Raw genomic sequence first — 22292 nt, forward strand, 5'->3', positions numbered from 1 at the left:
TTCAAGTCAACTTATTTTCCAAGTATTTCATTCATTTACTTTTGAATAAGCATTATCAATATATAAAAAATGAATATCTTAAGGGGTGCTCCACCTTCCTGTGCACGATGACCCTCAGTAAACTGAGAGGGGGGTCAGGAGGCGGCAAGTTACAAGGGACAGACAACCCAAACGGATGTCAGTCATGAAGAGAAAAGAAACATGAATTCTCAAGAATTAGCTGCAGTCTACAGATAATTTACTTTTCACTTGCTTGAAAGTCACAGCGATACAGTTTTATTTCCAGAGTGTTGACCCTCCCCATGGCTTCCTCGTTGCCTGCCTTTTCATAAACATAGGGCTCTGGAGTGAACTGGCATCCTCACGAGCTGCCTAGCATGGCATACTACAAAGAGTGCTGAACTGAGATCCAAGAAAGCTGATTTCACTGGGAATTTGTCCTTTTCAAGGGAATAATGAAGGAGATGCACAAAGGTTTAGCAAAAAGGAAGCCCAACAGTTTTTGCAATAATACAAAGTCAGAAATAGCCTGGTATGACCCAAATAGGGGATTTCGAGCAGGCATGAAGTGGTATGTAGGTATAGTGATTAAGGGCTTTCCAGGTTTACCTATTTTAACTGTAACAACTATTAGCTGTTACAACCACAAGTTATTTCTATACTAAACCTCATTGTCCTAATTTTAAAAATAATGAGAATTTCGTCCTCTGGTTGTACAGATGTGTTGTGACATGTACGGCACTCAGAAGGGCACTGTACCTGCTCAGTGCTTGGTAGATAGTGTGACCATATAATTAATCACCCAAAACAAGAAACTTTTGAGAGTGAAAGAGGAAGTTAATCAAATGGGTCATTAAGACAACAGACTTAACTGAAACCACCCTGGATAAGTCAGGCCATGCTATTAATAAATGCTATTTACTTATTAATAGATAAATGAAGCACATTGAAATAATATAGCAAATGCATGTATTAAAATTCATATATCATAACCCTAAAGCAATCAGTAAGAGTTTCAGTATAGGATAGAAATTTCAGACTATACAGATGAATTGATATCCCAAAAATACTTAGAAGCAGACTAAGACATGGAAAAAGGGGAAAATATGAAAATAAGGGGTCAGCTTAAATAGATCTAATATATAAATAAAAAGGGATCCAAAAAGAGGTCGGAGAAAACAGAAGGAAATCAACAATACAAGCAAATGTTTCAGAAAGAAGTAACACAATTTTTCAGATTAAAAGACTCTAGTATCACAAAAAAATTTAAAAGAAGCACACATCACGGCACACCACCATGAAACCTCAGCATAATGGGATGAAGAGATAATGGTAAAGCCACCCAGTTCTCTGGACTCAGACCTAGTTGGTGGAGGCCTGACTAAACACACACAGAACGTTGGGATAACAGACCCGTTATGGTGCCTTCTTCAGGAAAACAGAGAAGAAAATGGAAATCAGCCAGCATACCAAGTACACCAACTCCTTTGGCAAAACCAGGGTGAAGGGATGAGCTGTGGGGCCTGGCACTGTGGCTAAGCTTGAAAACAGTAGCCCACAGTGCCTAGACCAAGCCCAGCACTTCTGCACCCCAGCAAAGCCTGCATCAGAAAGTTGTAGGAACCAAAGGACCAGTAGAAGCACCACCATTTAAAACATTGCCTGCCTATAATAAGTGGGCTAAGTTATGTTAAAAAGAAAAACCAAATGAAGCCACCTAGAAAAAAGCTAGGATATATACAAAAAAATTAGGACTCAATAAAGTATCATACTTGACAGCAGTCCTGGACTCCAGAGGACACACCTGACTCTCATGTCTAAGAGGTGAATTTCAGTCTAGAATTTTATACCAAGGTGATCAAATGGGAAAAAAGATATTTGCAGGCATGAATGTACACAAGGGGAAAAAAAAAAAGATAGAAAAGGAAAAATGCATCACCAAACATTTTCTCCTAGGAAGCAATTGGAAAATGTTATCTAGCTAGGCAAGGGATAAATAAGGAAAAAGGATAGAGCAGGAGCTAAAAGTAAGAGACCCAACAAAGGTGCCAGGTAAAGGCAATTCCTTCCCAGGATGGCACTAAAGGAAAACTGCATAAATGTGACCAAGCTGGGGCCTGGAGAACAATGGATCCAGAGAGCAGGACTGGCTTGGGTGGGTGGGGGGAATAGGGGTGGGGCTGCATGAGGACCATTTGTTGTGCATAGAGATACACTGGGTTATGTTCCTGAAGGACCCTATGAGCTAAAAGCAATTGCTTTTGGAGCTGAGAACACTGGAGTGGAGAGCAGGGACAGAGGCGAGCATTTTCTTATAAGCATTTTAGCACTCTTTCCATGTATTATGTCCACTTTACTAGTGTCTGTGGGCATAAAAAAAGCATTTTACTTTGATAAAAATAATCCATTATAAAACGGCATCAATGACAGTCAACTAGAATTTGAATAGTTAAAAAGTTAAACATTAAAAAGTTCTCTATTTAAAATGAGGACTTTCAGTACTCAAGAAATATTCACTGACCTGAATAAACAGGGCTTTGTTTATTCACAAAGGTGTAAGGTGTGCCTGTGTTTGACATCAGTTGGGTGGTGTGTATTAAAATGCTCGTTTTATTCCATAATGAAAATATTGCCAAAACCAGTTGTTAAACTAGCACAGACTTAATGACAGCCACTATTTAAAAATAAATTGGTATATAAATGAGAGCTTTTTTCTTGGAGTTGTTTTCCTCCAAACATCCATAAATCTTGACAGCTTTCTATTTTTAAGACTGTCAGTGCCTGGCAGATTGGAGGGGTTTTCCGTGAGCTTCAAGTAGCAAAGTTCTGCTGTTTTTGAAGATCATCAGCACCCGTTCCTGCTTGGCCTTTTAGGTTCATTTAGGAAGTTCTTTGAACTTCCTTCCTCCAGCTTCTTCCTCCCACCCCCACCTACCCTCCAGCTGGTTAGTGAGCGAGGGTGGTAACTCAGGAAGCTGTGTCTGCAGTTGCTGCACCCTTGGGTCACTGTTGCAGCCCCAGACAGATTCAGTAAATAACTTATCCATTCAGTAAATAACTGCTAACAATGCCAGGCACCATGCTAAGGATTCAGCAGTGATCAAGACAGATATGATTTCCTATCTTCCTAATATTCTATCAGGAAGGTTGGGACAGAAACAGTCCAATATATGACTACTAATTTAATTGTAGGAGGTGCCATAGGGAGAAATGTAGGATGCCAGATGTTGATTGTATACTTTGTCAAGATGGTGTCATTATTGTAAAAGGATAAGATGCAACTTTTTTTTGAGGCCTACTTGGGAGACCAGCTTAAGGAAAGACAGTGCTGATATTAAGAGGCAATTTTACCAGGCTAGCACTTGATGCCCAGATAGGGGACAATTTATTTCATTTCTGTAAGTGGCCCTTCACTGAAAATAATTCTCTGTGTAAAGTTATGAAAGATACATCTGAAGTGTATAAGCAAGAGGCACCATCAACTCCCTGGCCAATCATCTGTATTTTTGCAGCATCTCAGGTATCAGACCTGTAGCTCTTTGAGCCTATTGCAGGAGACCAGGGCTGCCAAGGAGCAGCTGTGGAGCCAACAAAACAATTCATGGCAATGAAATTCCAATTTGGACTGCAAACTAGAAGTAAACAGATGAGCTAAAATTTTAGATCTGTACTCAGAAACAAGTACAGGAAAAAAGGGACAAATTTTTAAAAGCATTCAGTTCGTTCCCATTTTATCTATTCAGTTTTTAAAGCCTCTGCATGTTCTGGTCGTGGTAATTTCAAACACTCTTCTATAACCCACATCTATAGAAGTGGTTGCCAGAAGATCAATAATATCATTTAGCTTACATCTGTATCACCAGATGAAACAACAAAACAATCATCATCCATCTCATTTAATGTGCTGTACTTACTATCCTTTCTGTTTTTCATTATTTCTTTACCTTTTCTTTTAAGCCTGCTCATCATTTCACGTTTCCAGGGCTGGAACAGAAAGACTTTCAAGTTGGACAGAGTTGGATTTAATGAAATGTAGATACTCTGTGAACCTCATTTTCAAGACTAAAGTGTGGAATGATAATATCCATTTCACAGGGTTGTTTTAAGAATGAAAATCAATGTACGTAAAACCCCAGCATGGATCTGACACACTGTAATGTCAGCTCTATTCTCCATTTTAAGAAAGTCACAAAATGACCAAAGGACTAACCTCTTAAGGCTTTCTAATTATTTTCTAAGATGATCACCTGAAAATACATTAATTCTAACTTGTCTTTTTTTTTTCCACAAAATTTTGTCAAAGGGCAGTAGACTGTTTTGAAAGAAATAACTTGCCTTCTACTTTCAAAATAATCCTTAATTCCCCCCCCCCCCCCCCCGCATGAGTCTATTATGGAGTCCAGCCATTTCAAAGAATTTGAGCTTGTAAATTTTCCAGCTTTGGGGGGATGAATTTATTTTATCCGCAGCACCTTATTTCTCACCAATGCCACCTTGAAGTTCATCATGGCTGTGTTTCCCCCAAATGCTCACTGAGCACATGATGAGGAGGAGAAAAGCCTGCTCAGATGGGATATTTGCAGACTGGAGAAAAAAAATTCCAAGAGTCCCTGAGGCAGGGCTGTTTTGAAACTACCAATGTCCATAGGAAAGTTTTTGTTCCGCATTTGCATTTTCCTTGGAACTCATTTTATTCCAAATTTATTCCTTGGTATTCCGAGGAGAAGAAATACCCCTTACTGACTACTTTGGTTTGTAGCATTTAACTGGACCACTCCACTAGGTCAATAAGTCAGTAAATACCCTTGCAGCACTGTCTTTTCCACCAAAGAGCTCATAGTAGGCACGCAGATAATTCTGAAAGATTGTGAGGAGAACAGGGACATAGCCAAGCCTGTTTTATTCATTTAAACCAGAGCGGGGAGGAGGGAGACGTAATATGGGAGACTGTGGGGGAGTCTGGAAAGGGGAGGTTAGCTATTAAGTGTGGGTAGGGACACAGGGTCGGAGGATTTCTAGAAGAGAGGGCATTAGTAACACACCCTAGAAGTCATGAATAGCCTGTATTGATGCAGTGTTTCCATTCTGCTAGATCCCAAATGGTGGTAATACTTGGAGCAGACACAGGAGAAGACAGAGAAGTAGTCAGGAGCAAGACTATGAAGTGAGCTCACACTTCAATTTCACAAAAGATGAGGAACCCTAAGAAAGAATTTCAATTTTACTCACCCATCCTCTTACACCGCACCCACATCAATAGTCGGGTTTAGGTCTTAGATAGACAAGGGGATGAGGGCAGCATTGCTGGATCAGGGAGACCAGGCAGGAGTCTGTTCAGTGACCCTGGAGAATGATGGGAATGGCCATTAAGATAAGAGGAGGCAGCTGCATATGTGAGAGTAATCCTTGTGGCTCCTAGTTCTCCGAAGGCAGCAAGGATCTTCAGCTGAGTTGCATCAGCCTGGACTACACCATGATAGCCAGGCTTAAAAGGAGAAAAAAAAAATCTATGGCAGTTTTGGAGACACATGGGTCAGGTTTGAACCTGCCCTGTCCATTCAGATATAGCAGAGCTTATACGCCAGCTCCTGCACAAGGCGGTGCAGGGCAGACTAACATACTCCCGAGGTTTGATTTTGAACCCAAAGCTGGTTTTGAAAACAGACCAGGTCTGAGCTCCCACTAACACCAGTTGGGTGCAGGCTGGCACCTGCACCAATGAAGTCCTGGAAACAGCTGGTTTGGCAAGTGGGAAAAAAAGATGAGAGGAGTCAACCAATATTTACTACCTATTGATGCCTGGCACCAGGTGTGGGATTAGATTTGTAACAAAGAGTAAAAACTAAGTACAGTGCCTGTTACAATATAGAGTATTTTGGAGGGTGCAATGGCAACATATGTTTGGGACCCTAAACCTTGAAAAGGGATCAGGATGGTTCTATAAGTTCACCTGAGCTTGAAGGATAAGCGGGAATTAGCAGCTAGAATTGCTCTAGTTAGATTCGAAAATGTTATCATTTCAGAGGTAGAACTTTTCACACTCAGAAACATTACTTTGGAGCACATTATCATATATTCGACAACAACTTTTTATTTCTAGCCTCTGCGGGAGCATGTAAAGATGGCAGGGTTTGTAGAGAATGCTGCACTTGTTTTCCGTCTAGCAGCCCAAAGGCTAACTCATTAAAATTCAAAGATGAATTACGTGGTGGGTGGCAGAACAAATGTTTTCTTCACTGAGCAGAACTAAGGCCTTCAAGACAGTTTCTCCCAGAGTCTAAGTCACTCCTTGCAGCTGTTCAGAAAGACATGATTCAGACATCACCTCCTCCTCCAAATCCACCCAACCCTTTCTCTGGGCAGACACATATGGTAATGACAGCAAGAAAAAAAAGAGGAAAGCAAAACTGATTCTGCACTCAGTTTGACTTTGGAACCATGGACATAGCTTACCTAGAAGATCTACCATCTATCTTAGTTCATATTTATAAATTAAAGAGAAAATGAAAAAGTGTGTACAGGGTTGATAGTTTAACTCACAGAGGGGATTTATTCCAAGGGATTTTCAAAACACAGTTAATTTCAATATAAATCTCTAGTGGGTTATAAGCTCAAAACAAAAAGAACACAGAAAGCCTGGTGGAAGTGTTCATAGTGCTCCTCTGACTCCACTGTGGGTGTATGTGGGATAAAGCTACTGAGCAGGATGTAATGTTCTTATTCAATCATTCCTGGTTTGGTTGAGAACCAGGATTTTTGGAGTGGGAGAAAGGAAATGCAGATGGTAAGATTAAAGAGCCGAAAAACAAACTCTGAATTTGACTGGAATATATATATATATATATATATATATATATATATATACACACACACACACTCACACATAAATATACACACATATGCATGATCGTATGTGTTTACATATATATTTTTTCATATTCTAGCCACTATAAGGACCTAGACATAAGAACCAGCTCAGTAGCTCTAAGCGTCCTTCATACTCAGATTTTATTCTTCAAATCTCTTCTGTACTAAAAGGAATTAGGGCTTTTTGGAGAAATGGCTCTAGAGAAGGAAATGAAAACCACAAGTCTAGGACACCAAGCCATACCAGGCCAGGAAGCTGGGCAAGATTACAAGTCCTGTGTAAGGGACTTAGGAGCCACACTTGAAGAGACTCCTAAAGGCCAAAAATAAGACAACTTGAATAAAAGGGCAATAGCTACAATGGAGTAATATTCACTACACATACATATAAATGAACACTCATGAGTTCACAATGTCACTAAAAACCACACAAAACTGGCCACCTTGGAGGATTTCAACGAACCCACTTCTAATTTTGAAAACAGTTAAATACAAGGAAAGAATCAGTCATTCTGCCTTTCCTATACAAACCACCACTGCAAACCAAACAGGAGAAGCAGTGACTTTTTTAAAGATCAAAGTCACCTAATTAATAAGGAAGAATACCTTGTGAGCGGTAACCATCACTCACAAACTAATAAACTTACAAATCTAGGACATCCTTGTCCCCCTAACATAGGTACTAATTGTCAAAGCCTACCAAGACCACAAAGAGAGAAACAGTCAGATAGTACGTACCTCATCCGAGGAGCACGCCAGCAGCTTAGAAAGTAGTTGGTGTGGGCTGAATTGAGTCCCCACCTCCTCCCCCCAATTCATAAATTGAAGTCTTAAGTGGCATTTAAGTCACCTCCGAATGTGACTGTATTTGGAGATAAAGTCTTCAAAGATGTATTTAAATTTAAATGAGGCCCTTAGGGTGAGCCCTGATTCAGTAGAACTGTTGGCCTCCTTAGAGGAGATTTGAATGCAGACACCGCAGGACAGACCACAGCTAGACTGAGGGAAAAAAGACTGAGGGAAAAGATGGTCTTCAGTAAACCAAGAACCCGAAGAACCAGCTTGCTGACACTTCAATCTTTTGAGAAAATTCTCTTCTGTCATGTAAGCCCCGCTTGGGCTGTAGCACTTCGTTTTGGCAGCTTCGGCAAACACACAGCACCTTGCCTCAAAAAAACAACCTGATTTACATCAAGCCTCTAAATCCAACTATAGTGTTTACGGTGACAATGGAAAATGTTAAATGACATCATGAGGTTGTCGTTGTGGGAAATTTTATAGGACAAATGTCCCCGTTTCTTTAAAAAATAAATAGCAAGAGAGTGGAAGAACAGCAGAAGCCAAGATGAAAGAGAACCTGTGAATTGAAAGAAATTTAAAGTATTTATCAGCCAATTGCAAGGTGTAGAGTTTATTTGGATTCCCTAATACACAAATTGTCTAAAAAGCATAATATTTGTTAGAATTTTAAATGCTGAATATTTCATGAAATCATTCCATTTTTAGGGGAAATAATGGCACTGTGATTATGCTAAGAGATTTCCCATTTTTGAGAATCACACCAAAAAAGATATGATGTGGGGCCTCCCTGCTAGCACAAGAGGTTAAGCACTGCACTATGAAGTAATCCGAAGCCTCTGCAGCAGGAGTTCAATCCCCAGCTGGCCAGGGAGCAACCCACATGGCTCAGCAGACTTCTCCTGTCTCCCCCGCTGCTCCCCTCAGCAGTGTATTTCACTCAGTCTGCCTGTTCTGTTCCCCACTTTGTCTCTGGAGAATCCTCGCACCCCCCTGCATCTCTGGCCTATACCCCTGCTGTTGTATGCATAAATAAATAAATCTTAAAAAAAAAAAAGATATGATGTCCTGGCAGGAGGAGGACTGATTAGTAAGTAGGATAGAAATGAAATAGAATTGTTATTTGGCAGAATGAGGGGGCACCCTAGGAACCCCAAACCTGCTGGTCTAAATGAATTCAGCCATCGCTGCATAAAGACAAAGCGTATTCTAATGCATAAGACCTTCATCGAAAAGAACTTTAGGAGAATTAGCATGCAATAGAAGGACAAAATAAAGTTTCCAATGAAGCACCCAAAGTGACCCATTCCGGGGCCTCCCTGGTGGCACAGGGGTTAAAGTTTCAGCATTATCAAGCTAGCACCAGCTACTGTGGCTTGAGTTTGATCCCTGGCCAGGGAGCCGACCCATATAAGGTGCGGCTGACCTCTTCTGTCTGGTCTGCTGCTCCCCTCAGCAGTGTATTTCAGTAGATCCCCCTTTTTTTGCTCCCTACTCTGTCTCCAGTGAATCCTCTCCCTGCCCCAACCCCGGCCACACACCCCTGGACCCTAGTTCTTGTATGCATAAATGAAATGAACAACGTTACCCATGCCCTCATGGGTAAATACCCAGCCAAACAGGGTTGGCCCAACGCAGGGCTACTGAGGCCCAAAAGCCTGTCATAAGTCTCAGGCACCTTGTGGTGAGAACCCATAGGAAAGGGGCAGAAGGAGCCAGACAAATGTGGAAGGAAAAGAGCAAAATTAAACTAAGTCAAGATAAATGCTGCCATTGTCAGCCTCCCCACGTGTCTCCCACCCACATCTGCTTCAAGTGTCTCCTTCATGTCTCCCAAGTCCCTGCTGGCAGCCCAAGATGGAGAACCAAGTGTGGCTTCTTTTCCACAAGTCTCTCTGCTCCACATGCCTGTGCCTCCTCCAGGTCATCGTCCACTTTCTCCTCCGATCTGGTTTTCTTCTTTCCCCTCCCAAGCCCTTTTCCCAGTTTTTTTCTAGCTTCCCCTTCCTTGCTGCTCAGCTCTACCCTTCCTCCCCTCGGGCAGGGAACCTGGAACCTCTCCTTTGTATGGGGATTCTACTGTTTCAGAATTGTTCGCAAGTTGGTAACATTTGAAGTTGAGTAACAGTACTCCAGGGATCTTTGAGCTATTTTTCTCTTAGTGTGTATGCTTAGATTTCCAGAGTAAATAAAAGTAATTGCATCAACTTTATCCTTACTTAATGATGGTCAAAATTCACCATCTGGATACATAAACTTGTCCAAAACTAAACTGAGTCAGTACTGTTCTAATTTCGCCACTAACCTCCACCTGGATCGCTGCCAACAACTGAAATAAATGCTGCTCTCCTTTCTCCCCCTTACTTGCTCACACAAGTAAGCAAATGATGCCCAGGAAGAACGAGGAAGTGCCAGCATAGGAGATGCCAGGGACCTGGTTTTTCTGAAGCCCCGAACAGCTGAAATTGAAGAACTTCCTGGCTGTCTTTTATGAAGTTTACCATATCGCTAGTGACATCAGGAATAAAGTCAACATTCCTAATAGATGGCCTTAGCGATCTAATTTGCTGCTTTTCTGTAAGATTTGGAAAGCTATGTGCATGAATGATAGTCACTTCATAGAAATCATTTTAAACCACCGATAGAAAGTCATTCAACACCTCTGTGTATTTCTACGTTATGGTCAAACTCTTAGCAACAGGACCTTTTGGAGTCTTATTCTGCACAGGAAGACATGTCTGATTAAGATTGCTTAGCCCCTGTCACTGGAAACCCAGCTGGCACCCAGAAGGGAAACCAGCAACGTGCTGGTGACATCACTGTGGTGAAGACAGCGTTTTTCACATTCTGGAGCGTGAGGAAGACAATCTGGCCAAGTAATGAAGAAGTATTCGCTTAGGGTAATGTGAGATCTTTCTTGTTTCAATTAATTCTTACTTCAACGTAGTGGTAGAATATTTGATGAGGCTTTCAAATAAAGTGATTGTGTTTTCTATGAAATAAAAGCAGAAATCAAACCAAAATAATTACAATCTGAGGTTTGAAGCATATGGTGTATGTGACTTTACAGAACTTCCCCAGCCTTCGATGTTCTCTTTCTAGAAGAACGTCCCAAGAGTGGGCTTTTTCTTCTTACTTTTACTATCTCTTGTCTCTTAAAACAGTATTCAGGCAATGTTCTTATGGCTGAAGTAGTTACACTGGCAACTGGGGACTAATTCTTCTGTGTTTTTGCATGCAAACTTCTTTGAGAAGTAATTTCCTTTTTCTTCCTTTCTTTCTGCTCCCCACCCCCCTGCTTTTTTTTACCTTTTAGGTAGTATATGTTTCACACTAGTGTGGAATTATACAGCTTTATTTATAAATTTAACACTAAATAAGATTATGTAAAATGGTGTGTGTCCATAGGCATGTACACCCATTTAATAAATTTATTTTTGAATTGTTAATGATAAAAAATTGACCTTAGATATGTTTGTTACTTTGGGAGGCAGGGAAGTAAGTCAGAATGAGAGATTCAAGCAGGTATAAAATATTTTCTACTTTTCATCAAGAATCACTGACCTTGGCAATTTATTGCAATCAAATAACCTCTTGGTAGACATTTTACTTATTTATAAATTCAGCAGCAAATATGCAATTGTTGTGTATATACTAATGTTATGGTCCTTTCACCATGTGTCTGTTACATAAATTATCAGCTTTCTGTGTGGTCTCCAAGAAGACCTGATATACCACTGAACACATAATAGGTTTTTGCTCAATAACCTCTAGGTAAGACGTATTCTCTAGAAGCAGGATCAATACTATAGATAGCTTCTGGGTCTTTGAGGTTATAAGCTACCTCAAAATATCCTAATCATTCAGTTGAATATTACTTTGTATCTTTATCTTAAATAGGTTGTTTAAATAACTCAGGCGTAGAACCTCAAAGTTCTCAGCATCCTGGAGACTAAACAAGGCATAAGCCATGTAGATATATTTTGTTAAGTTCCTTTGGACATGAATTACTAAAGTTAGTTCCTTCTATAAGTGTCTTTGTCTTTCTGCTCACCATAAATCTCCATAAATCTCACCATAAACTGACCTAGGATAAATTCCATTAACATTGTATTTTTCCTTTGTTAACAATTGCTGACTATATTTGTGTACTCATTTTGTTTGTCCAAATATGAAATATCAAGATAATTTCATATTTGGGGCCTACCTGGTGGCCACAGGGGTTAAAGTCTCAGGGATATCAAGCTATTTCTAGCCACTGCAATTTGAGTTCGATCCCCAGCCAGGGAGCTACCCACATGGCACAGCAGGCCTCTCCTGTCTCCCTGCTTGTCCCCTCAGCAGTGTATTTCAGGAGATCCACCTGTTCTGCTCCCCACTCTGGTGACTCCCAGTCTCTGGTGACTCCTCTCACCCCCTGTACCTCTGGCCTACACCCTAGTTCTTGCATTCATAAATAAATAAAAATAAATCTTAAAAAAAAAGATAATTTCATGTTTTTAGTCATCTCTGTGGCAGGATAAAATAAGTAATTTCAGAGGATTAAGATTAAGTCTTTTGAAAACAAGCTAGAGCAGCATCATTTATGATTCTAGAGGGACTGGGAGAGAAAGAAGGAGGAAGTAGACTGGACTTGCAATAATGATGTGGCCAACGCGGACTTGAACTATCCCAATTTCCTAACTTCTTCCTTTGTCACACTGCTGCTCCAAGATATACCTTGAGAAGACAGGTAACTGTGTTTCTAGCACGTCTCCCTGGCTCTGGGTGCTGGAAACCTGGTCTCTGGTTGCAGGACAGGAGGAAGCAGCAAGGAGGTGGAAGGGTGGGGGGGTCTTTCCTTGGGCTGGAGTGTCCTGAAGTCAGGGGACTGCCTGAGTGAGCACACACTGCTCCACCTGTAGAGAAGGCCAGCTAGAAAAGGAAGATAGGATTGAAGAATTCCCCAAAGCCCTGCCTGTATTTTGTTGGCAGCTTTTCAGTGTAGGTGCAGATGACACCACAAAAGCAGGACATTCTTTAAAAAAATAGGGGTCTTGTTTTCCTGCAAATGTTCCAAAGAGAAAGTAATAGGGAGAGAAAGACTGTTCTCTCAGAAAGCACAGATCCTGCCAAATGGTTTCTAAATGTGTTTCTCAAAAATTTGCATGCGCCAGCCGTGGTTTTTGAGTACTTCTGGAAATGGAAAGTGCAGAAATCAATGACCTTAGAGAAAGCAAGTATTTAAGGGAACTTCTGGCTGAGAAAACAGGCAGTCATGCTTTTAAGTCACCAGACAGAGGAGGCAGCAGCCCTTTTCATCAGCTAGAAATGCACAGTCTCATCACTAGGACGCAAGGAAAATGCTAAAGGCCCAAAGGAAGTTTCCAGATAGTTCTCTGTTTGAAACTCAAGTGAATAATTGTTCCTGGGGTATATATTAGGAAACCAGACTGCCTTACTGGAACTTCAACAGTTAGCAATTTGTTTGTTTAACGTTGGAATCCAAAAGGCTGTAATTTTACCACTTACTAGAACTATTTTTAGTCTACCAGAGGGAACCCAGAAGATGTCAAAACAGTGGAAAAACATTTGCTCCTGAGTTGGGTGGTCGCTCTCCAGAATAACCAGCTTCTTTGATCAATTTAAATAGGTGTATTAGTTCAAGCCAGTTATTTCGCCAACAAAACTAGAGTTACAGAATTGGGAGGTCACTGAAAGTTGGGAACCGGGAAGACCAAGCAGAGAAGCACCCCACACAGGCCCCTCCTGCTGTCCAGAGTATTTTCTCTGGCAGAAGTGTCAAAATGAAAGTCACGTTTGTCCAACCAATTTTAGTCAGTTACATAAGCAAGATCCAGCCAGTCATTTCCTAACTTATTGTGGAAGTCAGTTTTATCCTCATATTCCACTTTCTGCTGTCCAGGCTGCTAGGAAAATTTTGTTCATTTCTCAAATAGCCAATGGTATTTGAGGAAAATGTAGACATGTTTTATTATAAAAATAATAAAATAATCCCTACGCCTCCCTGGTGGTGTAGGGATTAAGTCTCAACGCTCTCATGCTATCACTGCTGCAGCCTGAGTTCAATCCCCGGCCAGGGAGCTGACCCACATGGCGCAGCAGACCTCACCTGTCTCACCCTCTGCTCCCCTCAGCAGTGGATTTCAGTAAAATCTGCCAGTTCTGCTCTCCACTCTGCCTCTGGTGAATCCTCTCACCCCCTGTACCTCTGACCTACGCCCCAGTTCTTCTATGCATAAATAAATAAATCTTTTTTTAAAAATAAAAATAATACAGGCTCATGGTTTATGAATTTAACTAGGAAAGGATGTAAATTTAGAAACAGTTCCATCTTCACTCCTAACTCTCTAACATGTGCATCCATAGTCTCACTCACTGGTGACAGCTACAAAATACAGTTCTGTGTCTTATAGTTGCGAGCAACATTGACTGAAAATATGTTCTACGTCAGGAGCTCTGTTAGACACTGCAGATACAAAAACAAGAAAGAGTTCCTTCCCAAGGGGAGCAGGTGGGAACAGGGCACCGTGGGAGCAAAGGAGGAAGTGATTGTGGCCCAGTGTTGAAGGCAGGGTAGCCGTCCAGGACAGCTTGGTAGGAGAAGTAGCGTTTGAGTTATATATTCAAGGCTGCACGAGAATCAAACAGAAAGAATGGAGAAGTCATGAAAAGAATATCAACCAGAAAGAATTGCATAAACAAAGAGAACCTTTACGACATGTTGAGGAAATGAGTGAACGTCTGATGGGGTCAAAATATAGGGTATTAGTTTGGGGGTGTGGTCAGAGGCGAGGCTGGAATCCCAGCAGCTACATCCCTTAGCTTTGTAAAGTCTGTACTTTTGTGCTTAATTCTGTAGGCAACAAACTTGCTTTCGATGTAAGGAAGGGGCAGAGGGCGAGGAGGAAGCAAAGGGCCCCAGGCGTGGTTTAGGAATCTGCCCGCGCCCACGCAGCACAGGCTGCACATGCACACTATGGGACTATGATCTGTTTTCTTGAAACTAAAGCCCTCATTTTGAACTGAGTAGTCAGAAGAGTATGACGCCCTAACCTCCCGTCGAAATGGAAGGCCAAACCTCAGAGCGAGGAATACAATACAGCAATGTCTCTCCTCCTTTGGAGAAAGGCATTTTCTCCCCAAGTTTCTTTAATCTTCCACAAGCCTTATGGATACCAGGATCAGAACTAACCATAGGGAAATGACAGGGGGCCAGGGAGGGCGGAAAGGACACCACACCTGAGATCATCTCCCTCCCTCACACCCTCTCGCCTCAGTACTTGAGTGCCAGCTGCGTCGGGCAGGGCACTGGGAAGTCGTTGGTGAACGAGACACATCTGAGTAGATGTAACAGTTCCTATAAAAGAAGTCGAATACAGGGTGCCATCGAAAGAGAAAAATTGCCGACAGGCATAAGGGAAGTCTTCACAAAAAGGTGATGTTCAGCCTTGAGTGCACTTTGTCAGGAATGAGGGAGGAAGAGAATTACAAAGAGAAGCAGAACCTGAAGGTCTACAAGCTTGGCTTCTTCAGTGTCCCGTGAAGGAGGTTCGGGGCACAAAGAGGGTCCTTGTGCATCTGAGAGAGGGAAGGGCTGAGGGAAAACACCAGAAAGGGCCACGTGGACAATTTTTAAAAAGAGAACAGGGCCTCCCAGGTGGCGCAAGGGGTTAAGATGCAACCTATGAAGCTATCTGCAGCCACTGCAGCACGGGTTCAATCCCCAGCCAGGGAGCTGACCCATATGGCGCAGCAGACCTCTCCTGCCATGCCCGCTGCTCCCCTCAGCAGTGTATTTCATCAGTTTGCCTGTTCTGTTCCCCACTGTGTCTCTGGTGAATCCTCTCACCCCCCACAACTCTGGCCTGTACCCCAGTTCTTGTATGTATAATTAAATAAATCTTATAAAATAAAATATTAAAAAATAAAAAAAAATAAAGAGAACAGACAAAACAAAGCAAAAAACCCAACACGGCTCCCCCGGGCCCACCCAGCCTCCCCTGGAACTTTATTCTGAAGGTGGTGGAGTGTCAGTGGAAGGTTTGTGGGAGAGTGAAGCTCCCTCCCAAGGCAGGGATTTTGGGATTCTAGGGAGTGTCGGACCCCTGTGTCTTGAGAATTGCTGTCTCTTTCCTTTCACTTAGCTCTGTGCTCAAATGTTACCTTTCACTAGCCCACCCTTATAAAACTAGCATATGCTTGGCATTTGTTATTCCTTATCTGGCTTTATTTGTCATGACACTTCCCGAGTATTTGATTTTCTTATCTGTTGTCGTCTGTCTTCCCCCAGTGCATTTAAGCTCTAGGAGGCAAGGACTTGGTCTTATTGCTGTCTCCCCAGAGCTTTATACTATGCCTGCCACAGAGCAATTGTGTGTACCAGCCTGCCAGAGTCTTCATCCTAAGAATTTGGGCACCCTTGAAGCTCAAGTTCTGGGAAAGGGATTTTGCGGTGGCCAAGAGACCCTGGCAGCCCAGAGAGCTGGATGGTGGGGCAAGACCCCAGGAGTCTCTCCAGAGCAACTACAGCACCAAATGAGAAAAGAATCCTCATTTCTGACCCTTTTTGTCTTCTCCCCCCAGCTGATCCTTTATAACGGGAAGGCAGGACTCAACTAACAGTCTAATTGAGGTGTCTGTAACCCAGACCAGGTTCACATAGAAATGGGGAAAGAGGGCCTCCCTGGTGGCGCAAGGGGTTAAGCACTGCACTATGAAGCAATCCGCAGCCTCTGCAGCATGAGTTCGAGCCCCGGCCTGGGAGCTACCTACATGGCGCAGCAAACCTCTCCTGACTCGCCCGCTGCTCCCCTCAGCAGTGTACTTCGGTTGATCTGCCTGTTCTGTTCCCCGCTCTGTCTCTGGTGAATCCTCTCACCCCCCGCATCTCTGGCCTGTACCCCAGCTCTTGTATGCATAAATAAATAAATCTTAAAAAAAAAAAAAAGAAACAGGTAAAGAGAACAAAGCCTAGCTCCTTCCTCTCAGACACCAACCAAAGCCAGAGTCTGGAATCACAAAGTTAGTGTTTTCCTGAATTCCCCTGAGATCTCAAAGTGGGCAGCCTGTCCTGTAAGACAGCAACTGGGTCTCACAAGCTCTCACAAGGCCCGAGCTTGAACATGCTGCTTCCAACATCCCAGCATCTTATGTGCCTGACTCTGCAGGGCATGAGGGACAGTGATGATACAGGGAAGAATTCATCCACAAAGTGCTGATTGATTAAGTGTTGGTCAGGGAAGGTGGTTCCCTGCATCTCCAACAGCTGCACATCTGGAGAATTGGAGTGGGCTTAAATTCAGAACTTCTCAGAACCCTGGCTGATGGCTCTGGTCCTTAGGTTTCCCAAGATACTCGACTAGAAATCACCTTGAATCACAACAGAAACAAATCTCAACAATCTGAAAACTGATGGCCTTGTTTCTAGACCTTTCCAATTTGAAAATCAACCAATTGGTTTCTCTTTCAGGCAACCCAAACCTGGTATTATGGATATGCAAGGAAAATTCAGTCGTGCTTTTCTTGCGTGGCATATGGGTGATTGTGAGGACATTGATCAAAGAAATTCCAAATATGCTCTCCTCCTCAGGCAGAGTAAGGCGCCATTGCCAAGAGCTTCCAGACCACCTCAGTTACCAGAGCAACTGAAAAAGGAGGTATGGCCACTTACTTTTCATCATAGACAACATCTATCTAAACATATGAACTAGAGACTGCTATTTAATAATGAAACAACTAATAATCAGTCTTCTATCTCCTTTTAATCTTCCAAGCATTTTATAATATATATTGGATGTCCATAGTAATGTGCACACAGTGGGTAGGTAAGTATTTCCACCTTATAGCTGAAGAAGCAAGAGGTTTTAGAATTGCTCATTTATCATATGGCTTACCCTGGAGAGAACAGGATTCCTTGGATGTCTAAAACCCGAGGAAGCTCTCGGCTTGTATATCTATAACCCCCTCATAAAACCCTCAGTCTCGTTAGCAGAGTAGGAACATTCCAGTTCAAATTCAGGTTTTACCCTATTATTATCTATGGACTCTTGAGCAAGTTACATAATTTTTTATTAGGAACTGGGGATATTAGCTTCTTTCTTGAATATTTGGTGGTGTTATCATGAGAAACAAGAATGTGTACGTATACATTCAGATCAACAATGATTTCCTGAGGTGGTTCTGTGTAATCCCACCACAAAATACACTTTCTAGATGTCAGTACTGCAGTACACTAGTGAAATTTCAGCTTTCAATTTCCATGATCGAAAAGGCAACAGGATGGTCAGGATCCACTGAGCGGTTCCTGTTCTCTACGTGGAGAGACTCCTCACTCCACTGAAGAATTTGCCAGCTCTGTAGAATAGTGCTTATTCTCTGTCGCCAGAGCTCTAATTCATCAGCAATTAATTATGTCTATTTAAAACATTCTGTGAGGGAGCTAGACAAATCCTCCTCGGTAGGTCCTGACCCCAGGGACACTTGGTATTGAAAAAGGGAGTTCAGCCGCTAACATTGCTATGTGCTCTGAATTTTGGGTTGCATCCAAATGAGATGATTTATTGCAGTATGTGTGGAGGAGGCTTGGATTACTGAGCTAATTTTGTGTAGGATTAGCATGATAATGAATTAAACAATCCCAAATGCCTCCTATCATTCACTAAATCGAATTGAGATATTTTTGTGCATTTAAAAAATCTGTCAAAAGACATTTTGAAATGTTCAAACTTATAGAAGAGTTGCAAGAACAGTACAAAGTTAACTCCTGATACAGGCTTTACCCGGAACTCTTACTTGTTAATTTTATTTGCATTAATGCTTTCTTCCTGTGTATCTCCACGCACACCCACACCCATAATTGTTTTCTCTGAACCATCTGAGGATTAAGTTAGAGGCATGGTGCTCCTTTCCTGCTAAATATTTCAACACCTATTTCCTAAGAACAGAAATGCTCACTTACATGACCACCGTATAACCACAAGATTCAGCCAGGGATCTCACATTGAAGTAATATTGTTATATATTCCATAATTTCTACCCAAACTAACCCAATAAATATCCTTTATTTTAATCTCTGTCCCAGGACCTGACTTAGTATCATGCATTACATTTAGTCCTTATGTCTCTGTATTCTCTTTCAACTTGGACTATTCTTTTTTTTTTTTTTTCCAGATTTATTTATTTATTTATACAAGCACTGGGTACAGTCAGAAGCGCAGGAGGGTGAGAGGATTCACCAGAGCCAGAGCGGGGAGCAGAACAGGCAGACTGACAAAGTACACTGTTAAGGGGAGCAGCGGGCGCAGGAGAGGTCTGCGCGCCATGTGGGACCCTCACCCGGTGGCCGGGGATCAAACCAGCACTGTAGAGGTTGCGGACAGCTTCGCAGCAACCCAGCGCTCAACCGCTGCGCTACCGGGGAGGCCCTCTACTTGGACCATTCTTCAGGCGTGGTTTTTTTATAACTAATAATTTTGAAGAGTATAGGCTGTTCCGTAGAATATCTCTAAGTGTGGGTTTATCTGTTCTTTTCCTATGTTACATTCAGCCAATGTGTTCTTGGATGGAAGCACAGATAAGTGATGCTATGTCTCAGGGCATTTTATCAGAGGCACCGATGTTCAGATCATTATTAATGAGGGTAATTGATCACTTGCTCATTCCTTTCCTTTTCAGCGTAAACAAAATACCGTGGCATTCAAAATAATCTCACTTTATCAACTAAGTTTTTTTCTAAATTTCTAGAGATACATCAAAAAACTTCTTTTCCCAAGCCCATTTTATGAACCACCCACAGGGTACCTCAATAAACACTCAAGTTCCCTCCCCCCTTTTTTTTATATATTCTTTTTAGGGAAAATAACTTAGGCAAGCATTCTAAATTCAGAAGCAAATACAAATGCTTCTGAACAAATGAAATTGTAGAAAGCTGCCAACGTGATGCCTCACACTTAGCCAGTGGTTACCACAATGATTTTTGCTTTCATTTTCTTCTTTTTCTCTCTCATTCTCTCTCCATCTTCTTTTCTCTTATAATCCTCCCTCTACTCTTTTTTTCTCCCGCCCCACCTCTATTTCTTATACCTGTTTGGTCCCTTCTCTTTGCCTGCTCCCTTTCAACATCAAAAACCTCATTTTATTTATTTAAAAAATCAGTTCTTGGGCCTCCCTGGTGGCGCAGCGGTTGAGCGCTGGGTTGCGAAGCTGCCCGCAGCCTCTGCAGTGCCGGTTCGATCCCCGGCTGCTCCCCGACCACCTGAGGAGGGTCCCACATGGCGCGCGGACCTCTCCTGCCGCCCGCTGCTCCCCTCAGCGGTGTCCTTCGGTCCTTCTGCCTGCTCTGCTCCCCGCTCTGGCTCTGGTGAATTCTCTCATCTTCCTGCGCTTCTGACTGTATCCAGTGCTTGTATGTATAAATAAATAAATCTTTAAAAAAAATAATAAAAAAATAAAAAATCAGTTCTTACAAGGATATATTACCTTACCAAATTGCTATATAAATGTCCAATATTTGTCTTTGTCATTCTGACCTGCTTCACTACAAAAATTCCCTCTAATTCCTTTCCATTTTGCTGTAAATGGCAGCATTTTGTCACACTAACGTGGGAAGAGTAGTTCTCAAATTTTAATGTGTCTGAACCACTTGGGATGGTATTAGGGAACAAATTGATTCAGTAGGGCTGGGACGCAGCTTGAGGTCCTGCATTTCTCTCTAGCCCTCTGGTGGTACAGTTGTTGCTGGTCTGGGGACCGTGAATATTGAGGTGCTGGAAGAATTTTGATGCTGACTTGCATTTTAAGTTAGTAACGGGAGGGACTTGAGGGAGCAAAGAGGAGAGAGTACCTAGAAGGGACTGACAGGGCAAAGGTTAACAATAAGCTAATGCCTTTGGGGACCTGCATGTGGCTTGATACATAGATGGTCATCACCCGCAGAGGGGTGTCTTGTGGTGGGGTGGTATGGGGAAGAGTGGCCATATGCTTCATTCAAGTGCATGGTGGAAGGAACTTGGATTTTACTGGGCTGACTTATAAACCAGAGTGACAGCATCACTTTCATTTTGGAAAGATTATTTAGCCATGAGCGTGAAAGAGAATTGATTAGAGCAGTTTGAAAGGAAAGGGAGGGCATTTTTTTGTGACACAACTGAGAAATTAGTGACTGAAAGCAAGCAAAACACAAAGCAGGTTCAAAGCTCTCGGTGCAAACTAGAGGTGAGGAAGGATTTCAGGCTGCCGATCTGCAGACCTTGGAATGGGGAAGTTAGGTGGCAGGGTAGTGAATGAACAGTAAGCAAGTGAAAGCCAACGAAAGCAAAAGAAACCCTTTTAAATTCTTAGTTACCAAAGGAAGAAGAAATAAAGAGGGAGTTTTAGTTTATTAATTTAATATGATTGAATAATACTGAATTCATATTAAATGAATATGGTTCATTTAACAGGCTTGAGACAGTTTTTCTTCACACTTTGAGTAGCAAACTTCCTTAGATTGAGGACTTGAAGATGAGAAAGGGTAGATAACTGATGGTGTGAGGTCCCAAAGGACAATGGGAAATGCGCAGCTGTGGGGATCAAGACACATTGTGGGGATCGAGCTTTATGGGAAGGCTTTTTTTCTCTTCCACTGAGTGTGAAGTTACCTTCTTCCTGGCTATCCAGAGGGTTATTTCTAGCTTATGCTTTTCTTGTTATCGCTTCTTGCACCATATATCCAGAGATTATGTGCCTTGTGTCTCAATCTTTATGGTGTATCTCTATGGTCTGTAGAGTCTCTTTGAAACAAAGCGATATATACTAAAGTACTTCCTGTAACTTGGTATGATGATATTTCAGCCCTACCCAACTGCATTTGGAATATCATACCAAGTTACAGGAAGTGAGCCTTTGAAGAAAAGAGATATATAATCTTTGGATTGATCTCTTAAGCACCCAGATTAGTCAGCGTTCTCCAGAGAAACAGTAGGATGTGTGTGTGTGTGTATGTGTGTGTGCAGGAAGAGAAAAAGATTTTAGGGAACTGACTCACATGAATCTACAGGGCAGGCCAGCAGGCTAGTAACATAGGGAAGAGAGTGGTTGTAGCTCAAGTCCAAAGCCAGCGTGGAGGCAGCATTTCTTCTTCCTTGGGAGACCGCAGCCTGTTTAACTAAATGCCCACATTTGGGGCAGTAACCTGCTTTACTCAGTCTCTCATTTAAATGGTTAATCTCATCTAAAAAACAACTTCACAGCAACATCCAGACTGGTGTTTGGGTGCTGTGGCCTAATGAAATTGGCACATGAAATTAGTTATCATAGATGGTACCCATCTCATTCAATTAGGAGGATTAAATGAGGTTTGATATATAAAGCATCTGACAGAATTGTCCAGGCATTAGGGATTAAAAAGCAGTGTGTGTGTGTGTTTAAGTACTTTATCAATGGTGTGATTTTATTTTTTTATTTTTATTTTTTTTAAAACATTGCTTTTTTTAAAGATTTATTTATTTATTTATTTATTTATTTATTTATTTATTTATACAAGCACTGGGTACAGTCAGAAGCGCGGGAGGGTGAGAGAATTCACCAGAGCCAGAGCAGGGAACAGACCAGGCAGACTGACAAAGTACACTGCTGAGGGGAGCAGC

The 22292-nt window shown here is 42.0% G+C and overlaps 1 protein-coding gene across 3 annotated transcripts in view; it reads left to right on the forward strand.

Moving 5' to 3' along the window:
* CUNH4orf45 (chromosome unknown C4orf45 homolog) overlaps positions 1-22292 on the forward strand; it is an 80497-nt gene that overhangs the window by 49322 nt on the left and 8883 nt on the right. For 2 of the 3 annotated variants that reach the window (XM_054690456.1, XM_054690455.1), the window contains exon 4: positions 17138-17324. In XM_054690456.1, the coding sequence (XP_054546431.1) occupies positions 17138-17324 (187 nt within the window). The remainder of the gene's footprint in view (positions 1-17137; positions 17325-22292) is intronic. The other variant, XM_054690457.1, reaches the window with a different exon arrangement.

This window comes from Talpa occidentalis, unplaced genomic scaffold, assembly GCF_014898055.3.
Source record: "Talpa occidentalis isolate TD23 unplaced genomic scaffold, MPIMG_talOcc4v2.1 talOcc4.8, whole genome shotgun sequence".
In the NCBI taxonomy this organism is placed as follows: Eukaryota; Metazoa; Chordata; class Mammalia; order Eulipotyphla; family Talpidae; genus Talpa; species Talpa occidentalis.